The sequence below is a fragment of the Dipodomys merriami genome, unplaced genomic scaffold (assembly GCF_024711535.1).
Source record: "Dipodomys merriami isolate MVZ:Mamm:240054 unplaced genomic scaffold, mDipMer1.0.p SCAF_34, whole genome shotgun sequence".
In the NCBI taxonomy this organism is placed as follows: Eukaryota; Metazoa; Chordata; class Mammalia; order Rodentia; family Heteromyidae; genus Dipodomys; species Dipodomys merriami.
Genome location: NW_027204937.1, coordinates 13,314,992 through 13,325,005, shown reverse-complemented (window position 1 = coordinate 13,325,005; position 10,014 = coordinate 13,314,992). Strand labels below are relative to the sequence as shown.

Here is a 10,014-nt window from a genome sequence, read left to right as displayed (position 1 = left end):
GGCATGCATGTCTTTGGTACCAGCAGAGCACTAATTACCAAAGGTCTTCCAGGACATAGCAATTCTCTAGGTCTTCTTTCCTCTCTCTTTTTTCCTTTCTTTTTCTTTTTTTCTTCTTTCTCCCTCCCCCTACCCTTTCTCCCTCTCCCTTTAACCCTCTCTGCCTCTCTGGCAATAATAGGGCTTGTCATGGCCTCACTCTTTTGCTTGGGTTTTTATCCCTCAAGGCTGCTGCTCTACCATTTGAGCCACACCCCCACTTCCAGGGTTTTTATGTAGGCTAATTGGAGAAAGAATCTCATGGACTTTTCTGTCTGGGCTGGCTGTGAACCATGATCCTTAGATCTCAGTCTCCTGAGTAGCTAGGATCACAGGTGTGAGCCACCAGTGTCTGACTCTCTTAAGTGGTTTTTTTTTTTTTTTTTTTTGTGCTAGTCCTGGGACTTGAATTCAGAGCCTAGGTGTTGTCCCTGTGCTTTTCTTACTCAAGGCTAGTGTTCTATCACCTGAACCACAGCTCTGCTCTCAGGTTTTTGGTGATTAATTACAGATAAGAATCTCACATATTTTCAGCTTCAAACAGTGATCCTCAGATCTCAGCCTTCTGAGTAGGATTACAGGAGTGAGCTAGCACCCAACTCTCCAGGTTCTTTTTGATCCTAGTAGGAAACCCAACAAACACAAACCCTAGGAGCCCAAAAACACATTCTGAAGGAAATCCATTTATTCAATTTTCCCATGTGCAAGTCTTTCTTTTGAAGGAGTGTCACCGAGGCTTTCAAGGGAGGGAGGGCTGGTAAGGGGCGTACACAGCCCTAGGAACTAGTTTGGAGTCTAGGCTTTACTTTAGAGTAGGGTAAAGAAAATCTTGGAGAGATCTTAAGTGTCTTTAATCTGCATAATGAGGAATGGGCTGGAGATGCTGCAGTACTGGTGGATATGGAGTGGATATAGCAAAGAGCTGATGTTCGGTAGATGGAAGTTCTGAGCCAGGGAGGGTGGTGGCACTTTGTCAATCAAGATTGAGTTATGAAAGGACAAAGCCCACACCTCTGGCATGGAGGGATAGGAGGGAAAGGCCAGAATGTGAAGGGGGGGATGTTCATCCACTGAATATTTTTGGGGGGTAGATGACCAAGGAGGATGACCATCATTCCTGTCCACCCTTGGCTATTTGCTTGAGGAGAAAAATACACTGCTCTTCAAGGTTTTGAAAAGTTTGAGCCACAGCTTGAAGTCAGAAGAAAAACAGGTGGAACAGAAAATGGAATCAAAGTCCACGGGATGAGGAGCAGACTGGCCCCCTTCAAGTAGCTCAGGCCTGGCAGCTTGTGCTGGGCTTGTGGAAGATTCTCTCTTCCTCAGGAAACAAGCCCTAGCACGAGGAGGGCTGTGGATCTGCAGGGCTGGACCACTGTCCACCCATCACCCTGGCTCCAACTACATTCATAGGAGCAGCAGGTACTCTGTGCGACCCTGTGGGTTTCTCAACATATCAACTTGGTATGGAGCACAGACCCCCAGCTGTGTGTTCATTTCTGGGAGGGCGGTGGACACCGCCTCACTCCTCCCAGGGGCTCATGTCGGTATCGATGGCCACACAATTGTAGGCGGCATAGCGGAGCTTCTCCTCGCACACCTTGGCGCTGTGGGGGTGGGGACTCAGTCAGGCCCCTCCACCCTACTCCCAGGAGCAAGGGGGCTCCAGTTTGGGCACCACACTGAGGATGCTGACCTCAGGCCTGAGCCTAGGAAAACTCACCTGACATAGTGTGGTAGGAAAAGGGTACTGGAGCAGGTGGAAGACTCGGGCAGCGCATCTGTAGTCTCATAGCTGGGGGTGTTGAGGGGCCACAAATTAGGAAGATCTGTAGAGGCATGTTTGTCAGGGGCTCCCTTTGGTCCTCCTTGCTGCACGTATACTCACCCTAGCTTGTCTGGATAGATGTAGATCCGTGCTGGTAGGCGACTGCGGCCCGTGACAAAGCGCAGGAAGCGGCTCCGGTCCTCTGGGTGGAAGAGAAGGAAATCAGCTGGCACTAATGGTGAGGGAGGGAGGTTTGATAACTTCTACCCTAACTGTATCCCAAAGGCAAAGTCCACACTGCTCTCCTTCACTGACCATTGGTGAAATTGTTCAGTGCCTCCCAGAAATACTGCACACGGGTATCAGATGGCTCAAAGTCCTCAAACCGAGCTGAAGAGGACAAGACCAGAATTCATTCTTAGGTATCACTCAACCCAGTCCTTCAGTCCTACAGTGAGCTTCACCTCCCCATTGCCTGGAACTCACTGAGCTTGCGCAGAGCATCCACAGTGACCTCTGGGTCCCCACACACCTTCTTCTCTAACTCTTGCCAGGTCAGCAAGTCCAGCACAGCTTGTGGTACTACTTTCAGCAGACCTGCCTGCATAGCTGCCACCTGGGAATGAAGGGACAAGAAGCCGAGTTGGGAGAAAGGGCACCATTCTCTGAGCACACCAGGGCATCTCTGTACCCTGATCACTATTGTGGGGGCACGGTTATGATAGGAGCCTGAGTTTCTAGGATTGGTACTGGTGGCCTATTAGCCTTGGCTTTTGTCATTAGGACCTGGAGCTTAGGATAGTCCAAAGTTCTCTGCTCTACTGGCCTCTAGCTACTACCTGCTCCTTGCTCTCCTCTAGCCGTGCCTTCTGCACCAGTTGGATGAAACGAGAACGGTCTTCATATCCCACCACGATGCCTGTGCCCCCAGGAATCAGCTCCACAACCTGCTGGTCACTCAGTACGGTGGTGAAGGTTAGTTCCTTTCCAAACTTGAACTCGAATGTTTCCCTGTCCATTCCTTCCATCACTTCCAGGAGCTTCACCTGAGGATTAGGGTGAGGCAGGGAAGTCAGCTTTTCATTGGAGAGACATTCTGTTTTTCCTCAAGATGTTCATGGGGAAACAGAGGCAACAGGTAAGGCAGTCCTCAGGCAGGCATTGGGGAGTGAGGGGACTGGTACAAGGTTGTAGAAATACCAAGATAACATCTAAGAAGCAGTAGAAGCTAGGGAGGGCAGCTGTAAGAAATGATACTTGAGCTGACACCTAAATTATGACTGGGAATTAGGTGGGCTATAAGGGACTCAGAGGAGAAAATATCTTGGACAAAGCTGAAAGCAAAAGGCCTGAGAAAGGTTTGTCAGGAGCCCAAATGTGACCCCATGTTTAGCAAGAGATACAGGGGTCATGTAAAGCCTTGTCAGAGGCTGCTTTGTCGCAAGTCCTGGGCAGAGCTGTCAAAGAATTTAAACAAGGATAGAAAAATAAATTACTAGTTTTTGCAATGTTTAGGGCAGAAGGAAAGATGGCCTGAACCTGGGGGATCGGAGTGAGACGAGAGAAAGAAAAATATCCTAGAGGGAGACTAGCTCAATGTGGGGATGAGGAAGGAGTGAAGAATCACACCGAGGGCTGTGGCATAGGGAGGGTTAACAATAGTGCTAGCTTGGAACAGGGAGGAAGCCATGAGCCTCAAGTGCGCCATCTTGAGACGAATGTCCAGAATGCAGGTGCAGTCCCAGGAGCTGGAGGTCAGGATTTGAGGGATTGTATAGTTTTAGGGTTCAGATAGTAAATGAAATCATGGTAGTCTATGGGAATGGAGAGGAGCATGTGTACAGCAGAAGAGGGTGAAGTGCAGAAAAGTCCTGGGGGAGTACCAAGTTTTAAGGTCTAAGGAGAGGAAACACTGGTTCCAGTCCTACTCACCAACACAGAGTCCACAGCTGGGAAGTCCTTGCTCCAGCTCACCTCCTCACCAGACAGCTGCTTCCACACAAACCCAGGCAGAGCCAGAACCTGTGTGACAAATGGTACTATCTTATCACCCTGAGCTGCCATGCCAAGTTTAGTGGCCCCTTACTTTCAGAGTCCAGGGCTGATCCAAGAGGGATGAAGATCAGGCTACTCACTAGGAACTCCTTGCCCCGAAGGGCTGCCCCCATTAGCTGTCCAATCCACTCATACTTGGCGAAATCTCGACAGGAGGGATTGGGAACATACATATCTCGGGCTTCACCAGTGCCATTGCCCTGTCCCAGAAACAGAACTGTCAGCACAGTATTGGTAGACCCTACTTTCCTACCTGAAGCATACCAAAAACTTCCCCCAAAATCTTCCTGGGCAGAGGAAGGTTCCTCTTCTCCCTGTCTGCCTGAGTTGCCCCCGACATCTTATAACCTCCTCTGCTCCTTCTCGAGCTCAATCTGGTACCTAGAAGATTTGCAGAGACAGAAGAGCAGAAATGTGGGGGTGGGGTTAGAAGGAAGATTACCTGGTTGGCTGTTCGCACAAAGAAGGGCAGAGGCACAGGGGTGTCAGCTGAGCTAGGGCACAGCTCTTCTGACATATCTGCCAGGCTGTCTCGGAAGCCACCCCCTGAAATGAGAGACCTTAGCTAGGTACACAAAAAGCCTAGCACCCATAGTGGGGGTTAAAAGCAGGCTTCCCAAAGCCTCTTAGTACTGAATGAGGCAACAAGCCGGTCTTGTTTCATCCTTCCTTAGGTCCTCACCTTGGTCAATGATGCCTTCTGCGATGAATTTACACTCCCACCATTGGTCATAGCGCATGGGCCACCTGTAAGTGGAGTGGATCTCTGTCATTAAAGTGGGCCAGTACTTAGGCCAATTCATCAACCCAGAGATTACCAGGAAAAGAGCTAACAGAGTGGTAATGGTGAAGATGCCAGGAGCGGGGTATGGGTGTATGAGTTCATTTGTGTCCCCTATGAATACTTGTGTGTCTCTTACCCTCAAGGCATACCTGTAGTCCAGGGGCTTTTCATACTTGTCAGAGGGCTTGAGGCCTTCATAAACCTTGGGGGATGGGGAAAGAGGAAGTATTTGTAGGGAGGTTTGTGTTAAAACCTGGCTCCACACTTGCTCAAATACCTGGCTCAGGTCTCTTTTGAACAAGCTGCCTAGATCCTTTACTGACCCTCCCTCGATCTAACTCAAGTGGTCCAGACCTGGGTGAATACTGCATTCTTGCAGGCAGGGTCCCGAGAGGGACAGGCACGATGTTCCATGGCAAGGCGTCGGTTGATATACAGGCGAGGCATGAAGCTGGGCTTGCTGCTCTCTGAGTCACGTAGGCACTGGGTCACCAGACTGGGCCGCTGGCGCGATAGCAGTAGGAACTGTTTCACTTGCTGGTGATGACAGATGGCCACAGCAGGATCAGTGGACAGTCAGTATTTGTCCAAGCCCTGGCACTTTCCTCTACACCTGGATCCAATTTTACCCTTCCAAGTCCAAGCCTAATCATTACCTGTCCTTGTCCCCCACACCTGTCCCCATCTCTTTTCTTCTCTCTCTCTCTCTCTCTCTCTCTCTCTCTCTCTCTCTCTCTCTCTCTCTCTCTCTCTTCTTTCCTTGTCAGTCTTGGGGCTTCAACTCAGTGCCTGGGCACTGTCTCTGAGCTCTTTTGCTCAATGCTAGCACTCCACCACTATGAGCCACTGCATTACGTCTGGTTTTCTGGTGGTTAATTGGAGATAAAGAGTCTCATGGACTTTTCTTCCTGGGATGGCTTCGAACCATGATCCTCAGATCTCAGCCTTCTGAGTAGCTAGGATTATAGGCATGAGCCACTAGTGCCCAGCCCCAGTCCCTTTCTTAGTGCAACTACCAGGGGGAGCTTTCTTAAACAAACAAACAAACAAATGAACAAACAGTATCATTATTTCAAAATTTTTCTTATTGCTCTACTGACCTGGGACAAAAATCCCTGCTTTTCAGCTTGGCCCTCAGGATCTCTGACTAACAAATTCTGCTTTTTGCCTGTTTTTCCAGCCTCATCTCATAGTCATCCATACATCTATCTACACATTTTTTCTCAAATAATATGGAGCGTCTAGAAGTGTCTAGGGTACCTCTTTTATGAAAGCTCTGGCTAGGGTATCATCTCTCCTCCTCCTAACTCTTACATGTTGAACACGTTCATTTGGGGGAATAGCCTTCACCTCTCCACAAAGTACTTTTTTGATCATTTGTGTCTGGCTTTCTTCCTGGTTCCCAATAAAGATCTAGCCCTAGGGTAGATTTTAGGACCTCTCTGTTGAAGATGAGCAGGAAGAAAAGCCCACCACCCAGACTAGTAGCAGATAGGCCAGACTCACCTTAATCTCACTGAAGGTACCTAGAGTATGATCCCATGCAGGTACCAGATGGTGCAGGACACTGTCTAGGATCTTGATGAATCTGAGATAGTAGGTAAAGAGTTTGGCATAGATGTAAGATCCCCAACTTCCCAACACATTGTGGCAGACATCTGATCCTTTTTGAAGCAGAATAACTTATACTATAAGACTCTGGGGCCTCCTCTGTGCTGATGCACAAGACTCAGGGATGGAGGGAAGGAAAGGGGCCTATAGGCCCAGGACCATAGCCACCTCTGCAGTAGAACAGCTCTGCGATACAGTATTTCTGGATCAGTTCCTTCCAGGCGTGGGTATCGCACCAGACTGGCTGGCTGGAACAGGTCTGCATTTAGCCCTAGTTCCCGCTGTCTAGATGACTTGATCTTGACCCCTCGAAGACGAACATCAATCCCATCATCTGTGGGGGAGAGGTCAGAGTAAGGTCATTTATTGCACCTGCTGCCTTTTTTTGGTCCTCAGACCTGGCTTTTTTTTTTTTTTTTTTTTGTCAGTCATGGGGCTTGAACTCTGGGCCTGAGCACTGTCCTTCTGCTCTTCAGCTCAAGGCTAGTGTTCTACCACTTGAGCTATAGCGCCACTTCCGGTTTTCTGGTGATTTGTTGGAGATAAGAGTTTCAGGGCCTTTCTTGCCGGGTCTGGCTTTGAACCACAATCCTCAGATCTCAGCCTCCTGAGTAGATAGGATTACAGGCGTGAGCCATCAGTTCTCGGCCAAGACCTGGCTTTTTAATGCTCAGCTTTTTGTCATTCTTAGCTCCTAGAAACTTGAGATCTTTGGGATCCCATTCTCTTACTTGATATTTATATACTTGCTGGTTCCCTGTCCACCTCTATACTGTTGAAATGCCTGTAGATCCCAACTTAGTTCTTTCATATAATTCCAACTTCTGTCTCCCACCTGGTTTAAGCCTTAGGCTTTAAATCATGGAGTTAGTTCTGCCAACATGTGTCACCCTCCTTCCAAGTCCATCCCCTTCCCTTCACCCTCAATGTCACCTGCTTCTATCCTACACCTTGGGCTCCCCTTCCCTTCTTACAGACATAAGCCCTACCTCGGCATTCCACAATACGGATCTCAATGATAGGTAGGTGAACTGTCATGTCCTCTAAGACGCAGACATCTCCAATCAAGGTCCTGAGAAGAGACAGGTGTGAGGCACTTCAGATACCTCCTCCTCAGTCCTTGCTGAGGTCCCACCAAAATTTAAGCATCCAAGCTAGGCCTGGTCTTATTGCTAAGATCATGCCCCATCTCCCACCCCAGGCCAGCTTGCTCACTCGTCAATGCTCACGTCACTCAGCTTCTTAAGATTGTCTCCTTCACCCCCATACACCACCACTCGCTTAGGCATAAAGTTGTCGTCTGTGGTATCCACTGTGAGTAGCAGCTTCCTGAGGGGTTAGAAAATACACCTGGGTACATTTCTGTGAATACATAGGCATATATATGGCTCACCCACCCTGTCCTGACCAGAGCTTACTAACTTGACAATGGTGCCCTTCTTCATGGTAAGCCGTACCCAGTGCTGGCACTGAGACCCATCACTTTCCCAGTAGGTATCTGCGTTGCTGTCTGTCAGACAGGACACATTGAACTCCTCCTAGAGAGGAATAGGGAAGTGGAGTCAGAGGTTAGCCTCACCTTTGCTCTGGGCATGTGCTTTGGGCCAAGGAACATAAGAGAAAGTGGTACAGTTGGGCTAAAGGGGCAACTAATATAGGGTGAGCATGGGGGTGGGCTAGGAAAGTGTCTGGGGTTTTCTATAGAATTTCCAAGATGAGGAGCTGGGCTGAGTGTGGCCTGTGGGACTGTTGGTTTGGCCCTGGTTTGGAGATGGGAGTTTGATTCTAGCTTTAAGGGGTACGGCTACACCTTGCTTCAAGCAGGAAGAATCCCAGCACCCACCGTATAGGACGAAACATCTATGCTCTCCACATACTGCTTCACACTACCCAGGTTCTCATCCTCCTTGCCCAGGTGGTCATACAAGAAGTGGATCAGGTCTTCGTCGCACTCGTAGGTCCATGTTGGGGGCACATAGCTAAGTAATTCCAAGCCCTTAATTAGGTCGGACTCAGACCTGGAGCTCCCTCCTCCCCATCTCATCCCAGCTCACTCACAGTAGCCTTTGTACAGCTTCTGTGTAAGCCTCGGCTGGCTGAGGCTTCGATCCCAGGCGATGTGAATATGTCAGGTCCACCACCTGTTCCCATCTGTGAGCAGAGAATGGGGATTGGATTGGTGTGTGTGTGTGTGTGTGTGTGTGTGTGTGTGTGTGTGTGTGTGTGTGTGTGTGATGGATTGGGGTGTGTGTGTGTGTGTGTGTGTGTGTGTGTGCGTGTGTGTGTGTGTGTGTCCACTACCTGTTCCCATCTGTGAGCAGAGAATGGGGATTGGATTGGTGTGTGTGTGTGTGTGTGTGTGTGTGTGTGTATGTGTGTGTGTGTGTGTGTGTGTGTGTGTGTGTGTGTGATGGGGTGGGGAGATCAGCGGGCAGCACAACATCCCCTGGATCTAGAGCATTCTCCTGAGCTCTAGCTCCAAGCCTCGAAAAGTTCCACTCCAGCTCCCTTTAGGTTTTGTTCCTTCCTGCTCTTAACCCTGCCTTCGTCCTAATAGTACACCCCCATTACATGAAGTGTTCCGAAACCCTCAGTGCCCGACTATCTGACCGCAAGCCCCTCTTCCGTCGGTTGCAGGACCTGAGCACCGGCCGGTAGTCCACGCCAAAGAGCTGCTGCTGCCGCTGGAGGTGGTCCGGCGTGTCTATGGGTACGAGGCGGGCCCCGCCCTCCGCCGGGCGGCACACCAGGAGCCAGCCTTCGTCCAACCCGCAGTCACCCAGGTGTTCCGCCAGCTGCTCCTGCAGGGACGCGCCCGGAGGGGACAGCCATCAGGGAACTGCCCAGCCCAGGGGCAAAGGGCACCAAATGCCATGTCAGCTCAAGAGAGGGCAGGGAAAGGGAACAGCCAGGAAGTTCCCCGGGTTTCAGGGTCTTTTGCGGGGTCCCGGAAGCGAGAGCGCACCTTCGTGAGCTTCACCCAGAGCCCGTGGCCGTTGCACAGCTCCTCGCCGGTGGTTCGCACGCAGGCACCGCGCCGGAGCTCGATGCTGTCCCGCGCGGCGCGGAGGGGCCCCGAGCCGGCTCCGGGGGCTGGGCCCGCGGCACCCACACGCAGCCCCAGGCCCTCTGCCTCCCACACCGGCAGCAGCACGCGCGACGGTCCCGCGGGGTCCTTGTAGAGCTTGTAGAGCACTTCTCGGGGCACGAAAGCCAGCGCCGCTGGCAGCGGCCGCCCGGCGCGGAGACTTCGTGCTGCCTCAGCCAAAAAGCGTATGCGGCCCAGCAGCTGCCGCGGGGACTCGAGGGCCGCGCCCGGACCCGGGCCGGCCATGGCGAAGTAGTCGCTGAGGGGAGAGCCAGGGGCAAGCCGGCGCCGGGTGCCGCGGCTCCGGGAGGGAGCCCAGCTCCCCGCCGCGCCCTGCCCCGCCTCCGCCAACCTTTACCGTATGCCCTGGACTAAGCGCACACCCCACTTCCGCCGAATAGAATACTCAGATTGTCATTCGACGATTAAGTCTAGGTCTGTGCAGCGCTCACCCCAGCAAAACCCAAGCTTGGTGGATCTTATCTGATCACTTTCCAATACTCACTTTCTATTCCCATGACTACCACTATGGTTGTTTTTCTCTCTCTGTCTCTCTCTTTTTAAGATAGGACCTCACTGTGTAGCAGCCCAGGCTGGCTCCTCAGCCACCGGAATACTGGACAATACTGGGCTGCTACGACCAGCTCACTGCTATCATTCTTTTGTTTT

General features: G+C 51.1%; 1 protein-coding gene across 1 annotated transcript; it reads right to left on the bottom strand.

Annotated features, from left to right (window-relative positions):
• Window positions 1-702: 702 nt before the first annotated feature.
• On the bottom strand, window positions 703-9,624 carry LOC138803411 (E3 ubiquitin-protein ligase HECTD3). Its single transcript, XM_069987376.1, has 21 exons — window positions 9,223-9,624; window positions 8,898-9,058; window positions 8,316-8,408; window positions 8,101-8,236; window positions 7,680-7,795; window positions 7,473-7,586; window positions 7,247-7,329; window positions 6,426-6,591; window positions 6,153-6,234; window positions 5,001-5,183; window positions 4,796-4,848; window positions 4,545-4,609; window positions 4,305-4,408; window positions 3,943-4,062; window positions 3,740-3,829; window positions 2,647-2,853; window positions 2,294-2,423; window positions 2,123-2,197; window positions 1,928-2,009; window positions 1,763-1,834; window positions 703-1,646 (listed from the first exon to the last, which is right to left on the bottom strand). The coding sequence occupies exons 1-21, from the start codon at window positions 9,589-9,591 to the stop codon at window positions 1,562-1,564; spliced, it is 2,586 nt and encodes an 861-aa protein (XP_069843477.1). The 5' UTR covers window positions 9,592-9,624; the 3' UTR covers window positions 703-1,561.
• Window positions 9,625-10,014: the final 390 nt, after the last annotated feature.

What these genes read in the sequence shown, in the direction of transcription:
- LOC138803411 (XM_069987376.1), bottom strand. Translation starts at nt 9,591, where the DNA reads ATGGCCGGCCCGGGTCCGGGCGCGGCCCTCGAGTCCCCGCGGCAGCTG. An exon ending in AAGAAGGGCACCATTGTCAA is followed by an intron (nt 7,587 to 7,679) that starts GTTAGTAAGCTC and finishes CTAACCCCTCAG; the next exon opens with GAAGCTGCTACTCACAGTGG. An exon ending in GAAAAGCCCCTGGACTACAG is followed by an intron (nt 4,610 to 4,795) that starts GTATGCCTTGAG and finishes CTCCACTTACAG; the next exon opens with GTGGCCCATGCGCTATGACC.